This window comes from Amblyomma americanum, chromosome 6 (assembly GCF_052857255.1).
Source record: "Amblyomma americanum isolate KBUSLIRL-KWMA chromosome 6, ASM5285725v1, whole genome shotgun sequence".
NCBI lineage: Eukaryota > Metazoa > Arthropoda > Arachnida > Ixodida > Ixodidae > Amblyomma > Amblyomma americanum.
Window position 1 is genome coordinate 23,658,385 of NC_135502.1, and position 21,357 is coordinate 23,679,741.

A 21,357-nucleotide genomic window follows, 5' to 3' on the forward strand; every position below is an offset into this window, starting at 1 on the left:
GGCTGAAATGGCAGTAGCATTTAAAGTTTAACCCATGGCCACTTTTTGTGAGCACTGCGAAGACAAAATGAGACTTTATCGTCTTCAGGAAACAATTATCAGTGATTTTCCAGCAGGCATGCTTTCACCAGATTCGAATTTTGGCGCTGTTTACAGCCAACGGGTAGCTGCCCTCCGCGCTCAGCCCAAATACGAGACAGGCAAGCAACGCTGCGCTCACCTCATAATGGCTGCCTCTTGCGGGGCTGGTAAATTTCCTCGTCTTCATTGCGACGTCGAATGATAGCAGTAATCAGGTCAGTATGTCTCGAATATTCCATCTCATTTAATTTACATGCGACTGAACTGCTCTAAAGTGGCATGTCTCTTCTCCGCAGATGCCGCCAAGTACGTTTCTTAATTGCATTCCTTCAGTGTCGTAATTCGTTTTCACTTGTTTGTAAACTCGAGCGTTGCGCTTCCTTGTCGAAGACGAGCGCATCTGCGTGTTTTGTTGTTTGGAAACTGGGCATTCACGCCATGGAATAATGCTGGAGTAGCTAGGCAAGCTTTGCTGCGCTTTAAAAAAATGCAGCGATTGTGTTTCTATTTTTGTTTGTCTACCTGTGGTATAAACTTAGCGATTGTCATCCATTTGCGCTTTTTTTTTTTACTCGCTTTTTTATCATTCATGGAGGAGTCTGTGGCTGTTTTGCGACTTTCGGTCTTGACTGTACAGCTTTGAATTTCAGAATACAGGGGTTTGCACTTTACTTTTTGTACTGGGAAAAACTTGACCAGAGCATGTCGAAAGTGCCATGCCAAGGGTTTACACTTTCTTCATGAAACTTCCCGTCGTACGACTGAAATGCAGAAAGTTTAATTGGAACTTGTCCTCTTGGTTTCGTTCGTTGCTGTGGGCTTTTTTGAAAGATTCCAGCTGGATGCGCACTTGTTCTTAACAGATGAAGACGCCGTTCAACGCTGTTTTTTTGTTCTGTGCCGTTTCTAACGCGGGACGACATAAATCGTCTCTCTTTGGCGGAACTTGGCTACGGCTCTATCTTTATCGCGCCTTGCCTTTGTAGAGTCGTGCTCAAGAGAGCCTGAGAAAAAAAAATTATTTCATTTCCAATTGTGGCATAGCGGTGTATTGATTGACTAACTCGTCACGACCAAGCGTACCTGGTTACTTCCTTAGTTCGGAATCGACGCGAAATGAGTTCCAAAATACGCATGTGCTCTGGACTTCCGCTATGCGCGCACTGTGCCGTGCTCGCTGGATGCTGGAAAGACTAGACTATGCAACCATGCGCTAAATATTGAATTTTCAAAGTGGTCTGTTCAGAACTGCATTGTTTGTCTGAATTGCTCTATCTTTTTTTCTCTTCCTAGATAGGAATCGTTACCGGCTTAGGCGCCTTCACTGAGCCCATCAATGGCAGCACTGTCAGCGGTGGCCACTGTGCCTGCGGGCCGTTGTCGCTGCATCAAGGATGCCTTGCTGTAAACAGCAGGAGAGCCGAGTGTCCCTCCACCTATGGCCTGCCCTGATTGGATGCCTCCTGCACAGCTCACGGCCTGACATGGACCAACAGGCTTCCTCAGGAAGCCGCGACCCCCGTGAGGCACCCACTCGGGATGACCTCACCAGCCATGCTCGGGAGAGTGGCCTCGAACAGCCGCTTCGTCCGAGCCACCATCCTCTCATCTTTCAAGTTGACCTCCACCCACCGTCTTCAGGCCAGAATGTAGGAGTGTGGGAAGCAAGGGTTCCAACTGTTCGGCCATCTTCTACAGGCGAGGAAAATGGAGCAACGGCGAGAGGTGGAGCTTCATCTGTGGTTGCAGAGTGGCCACCTAGAGAAGGCACTGGGACACTGCCTCTGAGTGTCTACATGGCCTGTCTGTCACTGGACTCCTGCCAGATGTCCACTCAGCACTGTCGTCTTGAAGCTGCTTGCTGCTGTGAGTCGCATGGTGCCACAGAAAGGTCACCATTGCCTTCCAATACAGATAGCTGCCAAGCATCTGCATCAGGTCACGCCGACATCTCGACAACAAGATCATCAAGGTCGCGCTGCTCTCTGGATGATGAGCCTTCCAACTACACACTCGTCCTCAAGCCCAAAGCGTTAAAACCTTGCCCTGCACGGGGCTCCGTCCACTCTGTTCATTCTGCCCACTCAGCATGTTCAGTTGGGGGTGCCTCGTTTGAAAGGCCCGAAATCGTGAGCCGTCCAGGAAGCACTCCGTCACAGGTACTCAGCTCGAGCGATGAGGGCCGTGAACTGCTTCCACACATGCCCTACAGCAGTCCCAACAGTCCCGTTCCATTCTTGGCAGCATCAGGCGACGCAGATGTGCACAGGAACAAGGAAGCCAACACGCTGGCAGCTACATGCAGCAACTGTCGCAGGTCGCGCTCCACCACAGTAGAATCAAAAAAACACCTTAGAAGCAAGAAGAGAAAAGAGAACTCCCGGGCTGAGCGGTGCTGTTCAGAAGAGATTGGCATGCACAGCACCTGTGAAAGCGTTGAAGACTCTTCTGGGCCTGTTGGAAAGGCTTCCTTGCGTTACTCACTGGGCTCTTGCCTGGGTGCCAGGGGCCAGAGTGCATCGAGGTCTGCAGAAAAAGCATCATCATCCAAGCGACGCTTTTCGTTCACATTGCCCAATGCACTGCTGAACGTTTTCCGCAGATCGTCTGGTGCCCCTCCCTCTGTACGAAACAATTCCAGCCAGACTGATCCATACCCAGAGGAGGTGGTTCGCTGCAGCGAGAAAGCAACCAGTCCCTATGCTGTACGTGCACTGCCTCCGCTTCCAGGGAATGCAGCTGTGGCCCTGTGTGACCACTTTGGAGGGGCTGATGCAGTCAGCTGTGCTTCGGATGACTCCGACCGAAAGAGCCTTGACTATGCATCCAGCATAGAGAAAGTCAAGGATGTGAGTGCTCCTATGACAAGTTGGCTAAGGCTGATTTGTGACATGCAGTCTAAAAAGGTGGTGCAGTTCCTGTATTCCTCAGTGGGATACATGTAGAGCAGAATTTTCGTTGATTGGTTGAGAGATCTGTGGCTTTCTGTATATTAATGAAAAATCACTAATGCAAGTTTTGCTCCTTTCAAATTCTTTGCACATGCTAGCATGATTGTAGCTGAGGAAAATGGAAAGCTTGGAGCATAGGTAGCGTTGAGAACCTTACATCTTTGTTAATGCTACTTAGACTGGCATAATTTGCAAACTGGGCGTAGCACCTTTCTTGCTGTACCAAGTCCGTTAAACAAATTTGCTTCTTCTATATTAACAGTATGTTTCCTTTTTAAAGGTCATAAATATATAAAGCTTTCTGTTTCTTACTGTGATGGATACAATAGGACTTGCTGTTTTCAGTCAGTAGTGCTCCTGTGGTTTTTTTTTAAAAGACCATGTTAGGTCACATAATTTATTCATTTAGTTTAGATATATTTTTAGTTGTTTAGTGTAATAATCTAAGTTCAGGGCTACTACAGCAGTGTAGGGAGAGGGAAGTGGTGACTTACACTGCTGAATAATGCTGTGCAAAAACAAACTACAAAGTTGAAGCTGGCATGCAAATAGGATCCTTAGAAGACATTGTGCTGTGGAAGGAAGTCGTTTACTGAACTGTCAGCAACATTGCAAACATCTTGCATGGTGACTTCTTTAGAGGTCAGCATTCTGTTGAGAGTGGGCTAGCATCAGTCCTTGGCAGCCATCACTGGAAGTCAGACATTTGCATTTTAAGTAAAGTCCGATGAGACGTCTGTATATGCATGTCACAGTCATTAAGAAGAATGGTGGTTTGTATCATAATTCAGGGTTTCATACGTTGTTTCGTTTTTTACCTCCTGGTAACCACTTTTATATGGTACCGTGCCATCAAATGACACTCATTTATCCAAAGGTCATTTTCTCGTGCTACAGTGTGAGCACAGTGTGCCCAACAGAAATTTATGTGATTGTCAAGAGGTACTGATGCTGTGAACAGTACTTGTAAGGAAAAAAAATTGGCGGTGGTTTAGCTTTGGTTAAACCTGGAGTGACGAGATAGCTACAGCCGGCCGAGTGGAACTTGGTCACGTGACCAACCATGTGACGAACCACGTGATCAGCCACGGCACTGCGCCACCGGCAGCTGCTTCGCACCACATGACAGCGTGGTGGCGCAGTCACGGGGTGGCGGCGCCGCCACAGGGTTGCAGCGCTGCCACCGCCACGTCACCGTCGCGCTCAAGGCTCGAAATGCTGCCGTAATGTAGCTATCGCTACAAAAAAAAAAGCTTGGACAACGCTTAACCTTCCCTTAAAGGGGCTCTGAAACACTTCCCGAGGAAAGCACATCAACTCGCTTAATCACTGCATTGTGTTGTCATGAAAACCTGAGCCGAATAATACACTTCTACACACAGCAGAGGACCCACAATCACGCGCGAAAGTTAACGAGCCCTTCCCGGCGACCTTTTCATGCTCGCACCCTCCTCCGTTGCTCACATCTACGTGTACATGTTGAGAGGTGGCTACTGGTTAGATTTTTTCAGACGTCAGGCAGCTACTAAGGCCGTGGCCAATTATCCGCGTAGCTCCGGCAGGCCAGGAAGCTCTCCCTTGGAGGTGGGGCCGGCGGAGGAGAGCCGACCTTCCGGCATGCAAAAAGTGACAAGAGGAGAGGGAAGAGCGCGAAGACGCTGAAATGAAAATTTTGACTGCAGATAACTCAGCTTCTACAAAGCGCATTAGAAAATTTCTTGCTGTGCAATATTCGTGAAGAGGCGTGCTTTAACATCCCAGCCACACTGCAACTTTATTAGAGCCCCTTTCAGAGCCCCTTTAAGAGTACAATATGATAGCATTAGAGATCGCTTCTGTGCAAGTACGTCTTCTCCTTCATAGATTCATAGATCGCGGGAAGGCCTTATATTACTACTGGTGCAGTGGTGCAGCGGCTAAGCAATGTGCAACTGCCCTGGCGGGTGGTTGTTTCAAATATATAGCCACCGGGGTGCTTGTGAGACCCACGTTGCTCTTCCCGAGCTCCCGTAAGGCTTATTTTTGCACAGATAGTTGTTTGGGAGGCGATTTCTTGACTGATGAGCTGATGCGCAGTGCCACGGTGCACAGCTGGCAATTGCATTGAATTTGTTTAAATTGATTTTGAAACTTTCCTACAGCCCACCGTGGCTTGCAACCACGGCAGGTAGCTGAAGGTAGCTTTCTTAAGGACTGGGGTTTAGTACATCGTAATGACGTATGGTACACGAAGAAATACCTTTGTCCCGTTGTAAATTTAAGTGCTACCTTAAGTGAAGGTGTTATTATTTGCAACTGTCCATTTGGTACTGTTGGGATTGGTGCTCAGAATTGCTGATTTGGAGTCAATCAGACCTAGCTACAAAGTGCAGCTGGATGGACTAGGTGCAGAGAGCATGTTGGGAGGCTTGGAAGCATACACAATGGCAGTATGCAACAGCATGCATTTGTGGGATTTTAACTACACATGGGATTTATTACTGACTTACAGTAACTGAGACTCAACTGCTTAGCACTTCCTTCTCATTCAAAACTTGTGCAGGTTGGTTTTATTTTGTAGTATCTTGAGGCCACTTAATTGAAACAGCGCATCTGGTTTTTGTACACACTTTACTTTGTGGGCACTTCTGATACCTATAAATATTCCTGGTTCCTTCACTACGTACTTTGCTGCATGCTCTGCTGCACATAGCCTATATACATTCGCACAACCAGGGCACATACACCAGTACTGTGCAAAATTTTATCCCCGTTCCTGTAGGTTTAATAGGCATTATATCACTGAAGTGCATTGTTAAATTTAGGCACTCAATACTACTAAGGTTCTTTCTAAGCACCGAATCCAACTTTGTGCAAGCGTTTGGGATTTTTTTTGTGTCAGCATTATACATGTGCAGCCCAAGCTTGTTACCAGCATGGCAGCATCTTCTGCTACATTCAGCTGCTGAACACTTAGACGCAAGATGAAATTCTGGCCTTCTGTCTTCAGTGGCGTTTGCCTGCTGACCATAACGATGCTGGAGGTGATGCAGGCCACTGCAGTTTTGTTTCAGTTTAGGTTAAATGCAAAAGACACCTGTGTGCTGAGAAATTTCAGTATGCATTAAAGAATCCTAGATGATAAATGTTATTAGGAGTGCTCTTTCATGGTGCCTCCTTCCATATTTCACTCCCTCCTTCATGCCTTACCTCTGGTTAAGGTGTGCAATAAGAGTGAGAAAGTTACTGTGCCTTATCCCATAGCTGATTCTCTTAGTCTTGCCTTGTCATGCCTCTCCCCCTTCCCTAGCTCCAGATGTTGTCTCAGGTGAATGTACCCATGTCCACTGCATTTGCTTGCAAATAACACCAATCGCTATAAAAAATTAATAGCCCCTTGAAGCATGCAATTTGATAATTTTGGGAAAGTTTCTGGAGAGCTATTGATAAGTGTCATGACCATATGTTGTGCAGTGTGGCTGGTACTGGGGTCCCATCAGTGGAGAAACTGCTGAACGGCTGCTGGCACATGAGCCGGATGGGTCCTTCGTGGTGCGCGACAGCTCTGATGAGCACTACATCTTCAGTTTGACTTTCAAGCTCAATGGCTTCGTGCGACATGTCCGCATTGAGCACGACCAAGGTGCACCTTCCATTATATATGTTTTCTGGTGTATGAGCACTGAGCACTTCATGTGCTTGGTTCTTGTGTTTTGCATTTCACTGCTTTTTTCTGTGCCTTGGAGCATATTTTATTGGATTTCTCGCATTGTTTCTTGAAATGGGGAAGAGAGGTACTCTTATCTCCATGAAGTCACGTCCGCTTTCATATGCCACCAATTCAGTGAATGTTCAGGCCTCTTACGATAGCAGGACGACAGCAAGCCTTGCCTTGCTTTTCTTTCCATCCTTCAAGACTGCATTTATTGACTAATTTAGAATTCACTTCTCCCTTCTCAGTGGTTTTATACATTTTGCAGCACTTTTGCAGTAAAGCTATGATAGCCTTCTCTCTTAATTGTTCCTCTCTCTGTTTTTCCATTGCTGTTGTTTTTTTTTTGGGGAGAGGGGGGATTGTTCTTGCATCGATCCTGTTTCTAAGCGCACTAGCATGTAGGTGGTTATAATTGCATGGGCATGAGTCTTCTTCTCTTGAGTGAAGAGTCTTGTTCTAATGTATGCATTGCAGGCAACTTCAGCTTTGGCTGCCTGCAGAAGTTCCACAGCAACACCATTGTGGATTTCATTGAGAATGCGGTGGAGCACTCGCGCAGCGGCCGCTATCTGTTCTTCCTGCACCGGCGGCCTGTGCTAGGCCCCATGCGGGTGCAGCTGCTACACCCAGTGTCCCGCTTCAAGCAAGTCCAGTCACTCCAGCACCTCTGCCGGTGGGTTAGACTTGGCTGTATGGCAAATTTCATTCTCAAGTGTATTTTGATGAACTTCGAGATGTTGCTTGTAGACGGGGTAGAAAGTGATGGTGGGCATAGCGTTGGAAGATAGCTGCATGAAAGAAGTGGTAGCTGATAATATTCAGCAGGCATCTAAAGAATGAGGGTGAAATAAGCTGGTATAATAAGAATGGGGTGAGTGTATTTGTCTGGTACTGTCTGGTTAGCAACAGCAGCTTATTATTATTCCTCTAGAGGAAAGCATATAACAGCTGTCTTGCCAGTACCTACCTATGAGGCATAAATTGGGAGGCTAACAAAAAGGCCTGAAATAACATTGTGGACGATGCAATGAGCTATGCAGAATAAAATGGTAAGAATCACATTGGAAGACAGGAAGAGAGCAGAGCAGGTTATGGAACAAACACCCCAACTGTAATCAAGAGGAGGAAATGGACATGGATGTGACATGTAGCGTGAGGAGTGGCAACCAGTGGTGATTCGAGGAGAAAGAAGACGTAAAGAGAGGGGGAAGAGTCTCAGGTGGGCAGGTAAGATAACAGTATTTGTAAGGAAAGGGTGGCCACTGCTGGCACAAGATAGGGTTGATTGGAGAACAGTGCAAGAGGCCTATGTGCTGCAATGGACCTAATTGGGCTCATCTTGATGACTGTGACGTTGAAGCTGAAGTTGGGAAGAGAAAATGGACATGGGCAGTGCATGTAAAATATAGAAAGGTGACCGGTGACCGATTAGGAACAACAGAATGGACACCAAGGAAAGAGAATAGTAGTTGGGAAGAGCTGAGTAAGGTAGAGAAATGTAATTAGTAGGAACGGACAGTATTGGCTCTGGCTGGTATAAAAGAGGGGAGGCTACTGGGAGAGCAAGAGCATATATCAAGTGGATTTTGAAATTTGAGATGCACTTTGCAGCAAACCATTGAGTCTTTTTTTATGGATATCAAAGCATTACAAAAGAATGTTCAGGGAGTTGGTTGCGAACTTCTGGCCTGCACTGCATTAACTTGTACGTAAAATCTTGTTAATTTGATCCCCGCTAATCCGGAAATCCGGATAATTCGAACTGCCCGCTCGGTCCCGGCTCACACCATGTAAATCTATGGCATCGAAAGCTCACTTCTTTAGATGCTATGGGCCTTGCGTTGGTTAATTCGAATGGGCTCTCGAAGGGAGGTCTTCAAAATTGCCCTACTTAAAACCTGAGTTTCAAGTTGCAGAGTCGATCCCCAGTGCCGCCGGGTCCCCACCGATGGTACAATGGGTACAAGGTTTCCCATGGCCTGGGGCTCGGCTTATCTGGGGTGAAATGCTTGCAAAATGGGTGTTTGACCCCACCTTGAGTAGTCGCAAATACCTTGTGCCATGGCGCTCTCTGGCCGTAGATACCCTTGCGCCATAAAAATCGATAATCATCATCAAGTTTCAGAGTTGCTCACTCACCTCTGACATGTGTGTGACGGCAGACGTGACGAAAAACTGATGGCCCTGTTTCCGAGAACAGTCATCTGACCGTGTAGTTTCGGTTTCTCTTTTCTGAGCTTCGCACGAGCCCGCAGCGATGGTGGCTTGACTGGCCAGCATCAGCCAGCCAACGTAACCCAGCTGAGCAGCGCTTCGGATGCTGATTGGCGTGTTGCTCGTGTTTTATCTTACCAATTTTTCTTTTGTGCTCTAGTATTGAAGCCCCCACTTTGTCTGAAGCCTCTTGACAAGGTTGTGGGCAACCTGCCCAGGTGTGTGTATATGTATTACTTAGGTTGCCGTGTGTAATTTGTCTGGTTACACCTTAAAATATGATTACTATGCACTTAACAGGTACTTACCACCTATCAGGGTGGGCAGGTTATGGTGGCATCACGAGGTCATGTGACCTAGGTGGTAGGTGGGCCACCTGCTTTTCCGTCCACAGCACCGCCACTGATGGCAATGCCAACGATGCCGGATTTTCTGCAGTACGGAAGTCGTGACTGATATGCATGCGTAGAATGGCTGTAAGGAACATTGTATAATGTACTTATCTACCGTGTTTCACCTTTGCCATGCAAACATGCACAACACACAGAATACACTTGATTTATACAGTGAAAGCTCGTTAATTCGAACCTCGATAATTCGAATTTTCGGATAATTCGAACTACACTTCCTGGTTCGGCCAAACTCCATAGAGATCTGTGTATAAAAAAGCCCGTTAATTCGAATGCGAGTCAATTCCGCTACGGATAATTCCAACTACGTGCCGTCGCATCTGGGCGGCTTGGCACACAGCATGTAGCAAAAAAAAAAAAAAAGCACCTCTGCATAGTTAGAGGCTGCGCACGTCCGAAACGGGGACAGAAAAAGCAACCAGATAAAACTGTGGATGAGTGGGTAAAGCGTAAATGGCGCCATCACCGGCGTGGTGGCCGGCGGCGCCGTAGGCAGCTGCGGTGGCAGCTGCCTACCCTCATTTCTGCGCAGCCTCTGAAACCCGAAACTAAATATTTGTTAATTCGAGCCCTGTTAATTCGGAAATACAGATAAGTACTGTCAGCGCAGTCGCAGCCAACGCCTATGAAAGGCTATGACATCGGATGGGCGCGACAAATTTCGTGCGAAAAACTTTTTTTTTCTTTGCGAGTGTCCTCCATCCTTCCTTCCATCAGACGTCAATGGAAGCACGCGGTCAGTCGCAATCATGACGCCGGCTTTTAGCATCGCCCGGCCAGCGCCTCCTCTATTTTTGGCCTGGCGGTCAGCCGCTGGCCGGAAGGGGCCAACGTGGGCTATCAGCGCGGACTAATCAGGGGGCGGCAGCGTCTGACTTCAGCTCGCTTCTACAACATGGCCGTGCCTGCCGAAGCGGCCTCTCGCTTCACCACGACCTTATCGTTGCCGCTACGCTGTGCCTCATGTTCACGGCAAACAAAAGTCGCATGAAGCTTTCGCTTTGCCTGAAGATGCCCGCAGCACAAAATTTTAGCGATGAAACGCGCCAGATTTTCAGAATGCTTCTGGATTTTCAAAGCTGCTAGGCTTAGCCACTGCGCGTCGGTTGACGTCAGGAAGCGTGGGAGGTTCAAACAGGTTAACTGTTTTGGTTCAGAAAGGGGTCACAAAAAATAATTCGCCCTCTTTGTTGTCATTGAATAAATAATAGCTTCATTGTAAATGCACAGCTGTTCTTTTCATCATTTTACTAAGCATATGGAATCACGCTGTTTCTAAATCCTGGCGGCAGCGGTTCAAAATCCGCAGCGCAAGTTCGCTCCATGTGGGTCACCCTTAAGGCGAACGTACCGAAAACGAGGCTTGCATAACCGGACAAGCGTTGGCACTCTGCAAAGTTTGCTTCTGCCCCTTGCTAGAGCTAAGTCAAAAGGTAAACACACCGTAAAGTTATCGCTGCGCAGCATTTTGGTGCACTGCCATGAAATGCGTTGTGGGCGGTGACGATGCGAAACAGAGGGAAGTATTAACGACTGACGCTTTTTTTTTCAAATTCTTAGGCTAAAATCGGGGTTGGGTGGGTTCATTATGTGAGTGGGTTCGCTACGCGAGTAAATTTGGTACATATACCGTAATGCAAATAGTTCTTGTCAGTTTTTTCGAGGCCATTTGATAATTCGAACATCAAATAATTCGAACTTTTTTCCCGGCCCCGTGAAGTTCGAATTAACTAGCTTTTACTGTACCACTTTAATCACAAAGCAATATCATGAATATCAAGGCATAAACATGGTAAACAATACAAAACCAAGATAAGCAGTACAAACAATGACCACACAGTGCTAATGCACCTAATTCGCATTTGGCCTAGCTACGCAAATTGATGTCATTTTTTTTTCTCTCGCCCCTTGGGTGCAGCTTCGATTGTTTCTATGTGGTTCCGTTCTTCCAGTGTACTGAAACTGCACGTTTATCACATGATGTTCCGTGTTTATGCGGTGAAGCCTCTGCACATGCAACGGTGCTGCGTACAATGGGTGTGATGTGGTAGTGATGCAGCTCCCCCCCGTCACGCCGTGAAGGATGCGAGAGGCCGTTATGATTTTGGAGCAGTTCTCTTTCGATGCGCCCGACAGTATGCACGCAATAAAGCATTGATGGAAATGTGAAAAACTGTTATTGCTTCGCTGTTCTTATCTTAAAATTCGAACTTTCGGATAATTCAAACATTTTAAATTCCGCTCTCGTAAATTCGAAATAATAAGCTTTTATTAGCTTGAAACAGTTGTTCTACTGAGGACTGCAGCTGTGTAAGCTGTGAGATCTGTGCTTGTGATTTGAGACATAATGTACTCGGGCTTTTTGCTTGAGAGCAAGTTCCATTTTTGATTGGTGGCACAGGCTGGAATTTTTACTCTAGAACGCGAATTGTTGCTCTCTCTCTCTCTGTGTACAGCTTGCAGTGCTTATTTGTTTATGCAGAAAATATTGCGGCGCCCATGAAGTTGCTTGCGGTGGGAAACATTTCTTAGTACAGTGAAACCTTGCTAAAACAAAGTGGTTTATGATGAAGTAACCGATGTAATGAAGGAACAGCTACTCCTCTTGGAAGCTTACATCCCATGTATTTGATATCTTGTTTTTATGAAGTAAAATTTTCCTACAAAGGACTGTAACAAACCGCAAGCCAAACCCAGTGGCTGTTTCGCACCACCCTCCCTGTAGCAATTCGATGCAGCAAACAGAAATGACCTCTCTAGCTCTAGCTTGGCCTGCACGGTGCATTTCTCTGAATGATTCCTCAGCATTATTCCAACAAAATGTTATTGCTGGCACACCCGCTTTTGCGAAACTTGGGCGCGCAGTGTGCTGAACGATGTCATGCAAAGCGGCACGTACGGCTCACTGCATTATGCTATATCTCGGTATTTGCCAGGGTGATTGGAGTTTTCCCATTATCCGACTTCCACGCTGCACACGGCTCACTATGAACACACTGTGCTTCTCAGGTCTGACACATATGCAGTATACTTTTCGTTTTTATGGCATAGTTGCATGGTTTGACTGTTTGGTGTGCATAGTGGTATCAACATTTTGCTGGTTTCGCGAGGCCAAGATTAGTAACAGTTATGGAAAACAAAAGTGCAAGACGATTTGCAGTGACCAGAAGGTGGCTGTAATCAAAGCAGTTGCATATGATGTGAAATATCAGTTAGCAAAGGACTTTGACATAGCTATGAGCATGCTGTGTACAATCCTCGCCAACAAGGAAACAGCCGCCGCGGTGGCTCAATGGTTATGGCGCTCGGCTGCTGACCCGAAAGATGTGGGTTTAATCCCAGCTGCGTTGGTTGCATTTCAATGGAGGCGAAATGCAACCATGTGCTGTGCAATGTCAGTGCATATTAAAGGACCCCAGGCGGTTGAAATTTTCCGCCTTCACTACGGTGTCAAACCGCCATAAAAAAAATAAAACAAAGAAACAATCACTAATTATAATGTTGTCGCCGACGGTGTGAAGGAACTGAAGTCAAGGTTTCTTGTACTGTAAGTGTTGGCGAGCCCTTTTCAAATGGTTTTTCATTAGCCGTAGGTCTCGCTCACCCAATCTTCACAAGACACTACTGTTACACAGTGAGGTATTAAGGCCAGCAAGTTTGTTTTCCATGTGAGGAAGCCAACACAAGTGGTTATTTACGCTGTAATCGCCACTGCCCTCCCTCTTTGAAAGCGTGTTGTATAAGCTTCAGAGCCTAGAAATAAAAAGCGAGGCTAGACACATTATAATTGGATACAACTCAAGAACGAAGCGGCTTTTCCCCGTCAAAGTAGCTTCTTTCAGCTAGTGGTGTCGGCTGATTCTCATGAGCCTGCTAGTGTGACAGTGCAGGGAGTGGCAGGTGAAAGGGGATAGTCCCCTCCTGCATAGTCTCACTAGTTGGTTCATGAGAATTGGCTGACGCCATTGGCTGGAAGGGGAAAAATCCTTTTAGGTCTTGAGTTGTATCCGCCTATAAGTAGTTCTACACCTTTGAAATTATTTCTCATGATCCTTTTGCTTGATGCTGAAGGTGTTTTCTAAGTGCTGCAAAAAAAAAAAACGTGCGCGCATTGATGAGGTTGACAAATTTGTTTCATGTGCCTGTAACCTACCCTATCGTGGTGCTTGGTACACATGTTGAAAGCTCCCTCAAATGGCTGTAACGAAGATATCGTGAGGGCCTTTAGACCTTGTTATAATGAGGTCCAGCTGTAGTTACTGAGGTGATATATATGGGAGTTTCAGGATAATATTTAGACACAGCTGTAGTCATGTAGAGCAGTTAATGTCGCCCGGAAATTACTCTTGGGGCATTTATTGTACTAGTAAGTAGCAGTGTTGATTCCTGCTGATTGACTCTTATGGGACGAGGACAAATTCATCAATTTTATCAGTATATTAAAATAAAAAGTTTGCACTGGGACACAATTGGTGAGTTGCACACAATGGACCAGTCAGTCTGAGCCTTCTCCCAATGCTGTTATTTCCTCCCAGGTTCTCCATACTGAAGACTATACGGAGGGACTTCGTGGATGCGCTGCCGTTGCCGTCAAGGCTCAAGGCCTACCTGAACACTCCACACTACTACTCAGAAGAGTTGGCAGACTCAGTTGCCCTTGGCGATGGCGGCCCATTGGCCGCTGTTCAGTCGAGTGAGCAACACAGTGGTCCACCCTTTAGTCCGAGTTGATAGGGCTGGTCCGAGAAGGTCAATTCTGCTCCATCTGTTTTCCTTCTATCTTCTGCCCTCTGTGCGATATCCGCTGATGTCTTTCTGGTGTTCTTCTTTAACCATGTACGCCAGGCTACCTTCAGTCGCTAGGTTGGCTTCAGTCGGTATGAGCTCTGCATGTGGCGTTCTTGCTGTGTCTGCGACAGTATTAGCGTAAAAATTGCGCGACCCACCAAGTATTTAAAACAGCATCAAGGGAACACGGGATGCACCTGCCCAACGTTTTGGGTGCAGTTCATGTGTTTCAGGTTTGTGCTAGCCTCCACATTTCGGCAAACAGGAATGCACTTGAGAAGTATGAGGTCTTCTTTCGCAAGCACATTCATTTTCACATTGCTTTCTTTGTCTGAACTCATTCGCACAATACAAGGAGCTCTGCTCGGTACCATAACGCACAGCAAACATATCCAGGTGCTGCTCACGCTTTACTCTATCTGTACTGCTCACTAGTTGTGAACACATGCGTTTCACATAAGTAGGGTAAGCACTTAGATGGCACAGTGATGGAGAGGCAAAAGTCACGGACATATTTGTTATTATTTATTCTTCGCCTAGTGAGACACATCGGGGCTCAGTCTTGCAGGCAGTGCAGGACTAATGGGATGAGGACAGACAGTGAAGATGAGAGGGGGCTGTTGACTCAGAACTACCTTCTTATTTTGAAGAAAAAGCAATTTATGCATGAACTGAGTTACACGCTTCATAAAAAAAAAGGAGCAATGACTAAAACAGCATGAGAAAGTAAACTCTATTGCTCTGATAAAAGGGGTTGTTGCTGGAGTCGTCAGGGAGGGGTCCTTACAGTGCGACATCTAAACAAGCTAGTTTGTGAATTGGATCATGCTCCCTTTCCTGGTAGTGAATACTGAGCGGCGGCAACTGAGGGGAGGCACTACTAATTCATGCACTTTCTGGTTATTATGGAAACAGAAAACGACTTTTCTTACAAAACCATAGTGACAATGGCAGGCACTGATGTGTGCAAGCAGGTCTGGCCTTTTATTGCTTGTAAGGTCTCCTTCACTTGGATATTTAAGCAACAGCAAATATGACTGGCATATGTTTACAGATTAAAGGCGCTTATGAGCAGAGTGCGATAACGTTGGCACAGCACAACCGCTGTCTGATTGCCTGTGTACTGGCTTCTGTTTTATTCATCAATCTTTTTGTCATGCAAAATTCAAGGTGCATATATTCCTGTTCTGTCTTCTGTGTCTATTATCACTGTCCTAGCACTCTGCCGTCTACTAGAATGAATAATACATACAAGCCCTTCCTGCTTTCCAGTTTGTCAAGGCAGTTGGATAGCCGTGCACTGACTTTTGCTTTGAAACAGCACAGCCCAGTGAAATGAGTGAGGAGAGCAAATTTTTTATTGTGTGCTTTTGCTTTGAGATGGCATGCAAGGCATGAGTAAACATGGCTCCCCATTTGGAATTGTCGTGCACCTGGTAAATGATTTGTAACTGAATTTTTTCTCTCGTACAGGTTTGGTTCTGGTTCCAACAGTCGTACTGTAGCTGTCATATTGCAGCTGGAGCTGAGGTCACATGAGGCTCATCAAAGCTGCAATGTAATTGCGGTCTGTTCCCAGGATGTCATTCTGGATCCTGAGGAGGATGGCGTTAAAGCTAAAGTGAATTAAACCAGCAAAGCCACCTTTTGTATTGCAGTTCTTGTTTTGTGTTCCTTGCATTACATAGTGAATCCTAGCTTTGATGTGACAGCTATAGCCCAGCTATTGAAACTATGACTGAAACCACACAGAAGAAAAAATAAAGTGTATTTATTGGGTGCAAGGCAATCCCACTTGTTGACTCATGTGTACTAGTAGTACTTTATGCACCATTCTGAAGGGGAACAAAAATGTCCAACGGAAGGTTTGGATTCCCTCTTTAACAGCTTTGGCTTCCTGTGTATTCTGGAGTTGGCTTCAAGCATGCATAGTAACAGGTACCTGTTCGCCATCAGAAGCAGTTGTGTAAGCCCTACAGTGATGCAAGAAATTTTCCTACATGAAGAACGAACATGCAAAACCCTAATGCACAGACCTGGTCTCCATTTTCTGCAGGAGTAAATACTAGATGCATGTTTGGGGTTCTTCGCTGACTTCAGTTTACAGGAGGTGGAGCTCTTTGATTTACAGTTTTTCTGCATGGGTGTCTAATGTAGTGTAATGTACGTAGGGCTCCATTTGTGGCAGCATTCTCTGTGTCTCCTGACAGGCTTGTAGGAAGCTTCGTGGCAGTAGAATGTTGTGTGTTTGCAGTTGCGCTGTCAGTGCTCTTTTTGAAGGCAATGTGAGCTTTGCTTTGTGGGAGTGTAATTTTCAGTAATTTTTCCATCCAGATCCAGATTGGAAAATTATTTGGGAAAACATTTCAGTTAACCAGACTTGGTACATTTGCATTATTGCACTTGAATTTGCTTTGACTTCTTTTATCCATGTATGTCCTCCTTCAGCGCAATTAATTTGACATAGTTCATCATGTGCTTTGTGCCTGTGCATTTTGTACTCAGCTTCTGTTCCCAATTCTCTGTGACACTAGGCACAGTGTCCAACTTAAGCGATGCAGAAAATAGTCTGAAGCCTTTATTTTCTAGTAAGCAAGCTTGGCAGAACAAAATATTATTTTGCACTACGCTTGCACATTTAGGTAGATCACATCGGCTGAAATGTGCATGCCATGAAAGTCACATTGTGCACTGGCATATGCTACTTGCTACAATTAGCTGATTCCAGTGCCAGATTCGGCAGTTTTAGTCAGGCACTCTAACGTTACTGATGGCTTGTGTGAATTTCATTCAGCCTTTGGGCAGTATAATTCTGTTGTAAATTTTTTGGGACCAAAAGGAATTGGCTCTAAGTGAACCTGATTAGGCTGTGTAGTAACCTTAATGTGCGCCGTCATTTCTTTTGCTGTGTGCCACCTAGGTAGATTTGCTGTTGACGAGACGCCTACTTGGTAGATAGATAGATAGATAAATTTAATGAAACAAAGGCAAAGAAGTCGGACAGAAAGATTGATATCAGGCCTGCTGCACTGCACTGGGGAAGGGGAGGAGAAGAAATGGGTCGTGATGGGTGACGATGTGATGAGAAGAGAAATGAGAGTAATATGTTCACACACATTTGATGGCATCACAACCGCGATTCGAAGCTCATGTCACTCAAAAAACGTGAAAATGCCCGTATTGCCTGGGCTGCTTACCAAATCTGTAGCCAAGCACCTAGCAGTAAGTCCTCCGAGAGTGGCCTGCTGTCCAAACGCTCCAAGGAAGCAGCCAACGTTAGTCTTTGGCACGCATATACCAGACAGACCACTGCGCATACTTGAGGCTCACAATGTCAAGGGTAGTGCGCCCCTTGCCATCCTATATTTGGGTTACTGCTAGACGCAGCATCTAAGGGAAGTCATGAACATTTTGCTTTTAATTTTTCTAGGTGTCAGTGTCTGTGAACAGGTTGAGTGGTACTCTGTTTCATGCTTTTTTTTTAACACCACATCACAGTTAAAAATTTCTGGATGTGCGTTCAGGTGACGCTGGCTTCTTTTTATATGCTGTTTTACATCTCGCACTGTTCGCCTCTCAGTTAGGGAACTTGGAGTACTTGTGCATAGTGAAGTCCAGTTATTGTGTGCTAGGATAGCTTGGCCAAAAAAGTTTTGATAACTGAAGGAGGTTACCTGTTTGTTTTCCTATTCACTTCAAGAGGTAAGAAATCATAGAATTTCATTCTATTAGTGCAGTTCTCATTACCTTGACACTTGTTACACCCTTCAGGTTCGGTCTGTGTCCATGTCATGGTGAGATCCCATATTCAGTACAGTTGATATAATGTGGTATTTGTCAGGAGTTGTCAATATTTGGTGGGTACTGCAGTGATTTCCATTGTTCATGAACTATCCAGTCCAATCTGTCAGTGTTTTGGTCCAGTTTCGTGACAGCGAAGTTTCACTGCAGCGAAACTTTTGCGAGTCTCGTGAATTTCATTGTAGCAATATCGGACTGTACAAAAAAAAGGTATCTGAAATATCGTTTGTATTTATTTAGTTACACATTGGGGGAAAGGAGCATCTTAGGATTATGTCTTTACTGTGGCTTTTGATGGGCAACTAAAATTTGCCTGGGCCACCACGGTGGCTCAGTAGTTATGGCACTCGGCTGCTGACCCGAAAGACGCAGGTTCAGTTCTGGCCGCGGTGGTCAAATTTTGATGGAGGCGAAGTTCTAGAGGCCTGTGTGCTGTGCGTCATCAGTGCATGTTCAAGAATCCCAGGTGGTCAAAAACTTTCTTCACTTCCTTCTCTCATAGCCTGAGTCGCTTTGGGATGTTAAACCCCCATAAACCGTAAATCATAAAAATTTGGCTGATATTTCATTGGCTGTGTTCCGTTTATCGGCAAGGGGCAAAAGTGCCATCGGCGTTTCGCTGCAGACCTGCAACGCATTGACTCGTACCACTGCTCACATTCTCAACAGAACTGACAGCCGCATCCAGTGTTGCAGCCAATTGGGTGTCGCTGAAAACGATGCAAAGTTAGAATACGGGCCCAGATCACATTCGAATCATGTAGATGCTGAAAAGGGCACAGACTGTCCATGAAGAGTTAAATGCCCGTTACTTTTGAATATCCTCTTTTAGTCTGTTGTGGCAGCATTGTCAACATATGCATTGAGAGCCACAGTGAGGAGAGCCTTGTGTGGAGGTTCATAATTTATCTGGTCAGTCTTAAAGGCATCCCTTTTGATATGTGTGCATATGTATGTGATAATGCCCTCTTCTGGGTGGAAGAGGCCAAGGTGTACCTTGGCAGCCAGTTGCACGTTGCGAGCAGCCTAAAAAGTACTTGTCAGTCCAGGAATTATGTGTCTTCCTGCCTCTCTCCTGTTGCGCTGTTTACTTCCATTTGAGCAGCCAATGTGTAATGAAGTTCTGAAGGTTGAAGCGGCTGTTTCGAGCTGTCTATAGTAGGATACAACTTTAGAAAACACTAGGCATAGTACAGGACGTCCTGTATTACTCCGCTGGCCAATTACCACAATGAACCAAATCAGATTTTTAAAGTTTGACTGTATCAAACAAGCCAGAGGCGTCACAATTCTCAAGCTTACAATTTTCTCTCATTCTTAACTTCTTATTTAGGTAACAAGAAACGCTTTTACAGCGGTCTGCTTTTTGTCACGGAGGAATCCTATTCGGCAGTCTTGAATGTGGGCGGTGCTTCACTGCAAACTTAAGCTGTATCCAACTATATTGGTACCCACTGCACTGGGCTCTTTTGTGATGCTCATATGACACTGCTTGTGTTCTGAAGTTATAGAGCGTGGGTATTACTGTGCTCAATCTCTAATGCTTTATAGTGCAATTTATGGTACAGTATTTTCAGCATTGTGCCCTGGCACCTACTTTAGTCAGGAGTGCCACGTGCTCATTACATTCTTCTTGCTTGGCATCGCACAACTCTGGCATAGATTTGTCTCCCTGTCTGTATCCCATTCTACCGCCCGTTGCCTTGTAGGATGGGAAGCGCTTCCTGCTTCGTTGTCAGCTGTGATTCCTCGTGTGACATCCCCATTCACAGCCCTCGGGGGGAAAGGTGAGGGGGTCAAAAAAAAACATTTTCTATGCTATGTGGTTGTCGCGTGTTTGTCACAGCGTAGCGATAGACCTCTCACCTTTCTTTCCCTCCACCCGTGACCGGTTCAACAGGATCCATGACTTCCTTTCGTTCTCTACTTTTTTGTGCATGTGGATGAAGTTGCTTGCACTGCGTCTGGGCCAACTATTCCAGGTTGAATTGGTTGCAACTGAGTTGATGGCTGATGTCATTATCGTGGTTCTGCTTTCTCTCTGGGCATGGCTTTTTTTTTTTTCGAAGATTCAGCACTCTGAGATAGCCCTGACACTTTTGTGGACCGATGGAAGCACAGCCCACGTGCTTAGTTTTCTATCGTGGAGACCTGTCTAGACTACTTCTGACGACAGAAGGAAGCCGTGATCACACCTTGCCATTCTTTTTCTCTAATCTATTATTGACAGCTTGCAAAAATTTGGAAATGTGGAGTTGGGAAAAACAAGGTGTGAGGCGCTAGACCACACACAAAGTGCCATGAGCCGTCCCGTGATCACACTTGTTCAGGCTTAGATGCCGTTTCTCCTCGACCTAAATGCCCTCCATAGAGACAATCTTTACCATCGACCAAAATTGACTACGGATGAACAGAACATGAACGAGGAGCCTACGCTTTGCTTTTCAAGTTTTCTAATGCGTGCCCCCTGTGGTTCCCAACTAGTGTGGCACCTACTTGGATGACTGTTTTTTGGCTGCGGGTTAGCACTTAGGAGCCTCAAGCAACCCACATCAACTTTTAGATTTTCTAGTTAAACTCTGAAAAGAAAAAAAAAAAGAAAACCAGGCACTTGTATTTGAGAAGGCTTTGTGTAGTGGAGAAAGGTGCACAGGAGGGTCCCTGACACTTGTCGAAGTACGGCAAATCAGTTCTCTAGGGTGGTCTATGGTAAAACGCCCAGTTCGTTCCATGTGAGAGATCAATCTAGTGTAATGAGCTTGGTCTTGTGTCAGATACCACTCTAGGTGGCCTCTGTAAACCCTCGAGTTGCAAGGATGGCAGGGCCATGAAATTTCATGTTACTGCTGCGACTGATGGTGTTGCATTTTGCACCTTTTGAACAGAGGTAAAATTAGTGAGGGATTGGGGCAGATGCCAAGCAGAGCACTCCCAAGAAGTTTGCAGCAAAATCCTGTCTTGAATTCTCACATGTGTTTGTTGCACAATGCTAATACTATTACTTTTCCAGCTGTTCCATATCTTTTATTTAGGATGTAAATTCATGCTCCACTCCTCAATATATGTTCGTAAAATGATTTGGCCAGTCCGGAGAGATTATTCCATCGATTTATTTAACCAGCACCAATGTAAACTTTGCTACATTTGCGGTTAGTCTCTGGTCATTCATATACCGTATTTACACGATTGTAAGTCACCTCAAATTTAAGTCGACCCCCAAAACGCATTTCCGAAAAATAAAAAAAAACTTCCAAGGTTGTTTAAGCTTGGCCTTGAATAGTTGAACGTGATAGCATTATCCAGCGGCCGCCGATTATTGCCAGGTGCTATCGGCTATCAGCGTGCTATCGGCGTGCCCGTGGGCACATTCCAAAACGAAAGTGTATTAGTCACTGGACTACTTGTCCACACTTACGCC

At 45.7% G+C, this 21,357-nt stretch overlaps 1 protein-coding gene across 2 annotated transcripts; it reads left to right on the top strand.

Moving 5' to 3' along the window:
- Nucleotides 1–212: 212 nt before the first annotated feature.
- Nucleotides 213–20,521, top strand: LOC144136447 (uncharacterized). 2 transcript variants are annotated; one of them, XM_077668780.1, is made up of 5 exons: nt 213–296; nt 1,375–2,930; nt 6,486–6,654; nt 7,201–7,399; nt 13,886–20,521. In XM_077668780.1, exons 2-5 carry the CDS (start codon nt 1,476–1,478, stop codon nt 14,079–14,081), a joined length of 2,019 nt encoding a protein of 672 aa, XP_077524906.1. In that variant the 5' UTR covers nt 213–296; nt 1,375–1,475; the 3' UTR covers nt 14,082–20,521. The 2 variants fall into 2 exon arrangements, with proteins under 2 accessions (XP_077524906.1, XP_077524905.1); XM_077668779.1 differs by having other exon boundaries at nt 215–296; nt 1,379–2,930; nt 13,886–20,519.
- Nucleotides 20,522–21,357: the final 836 nt, after the last annotated feature.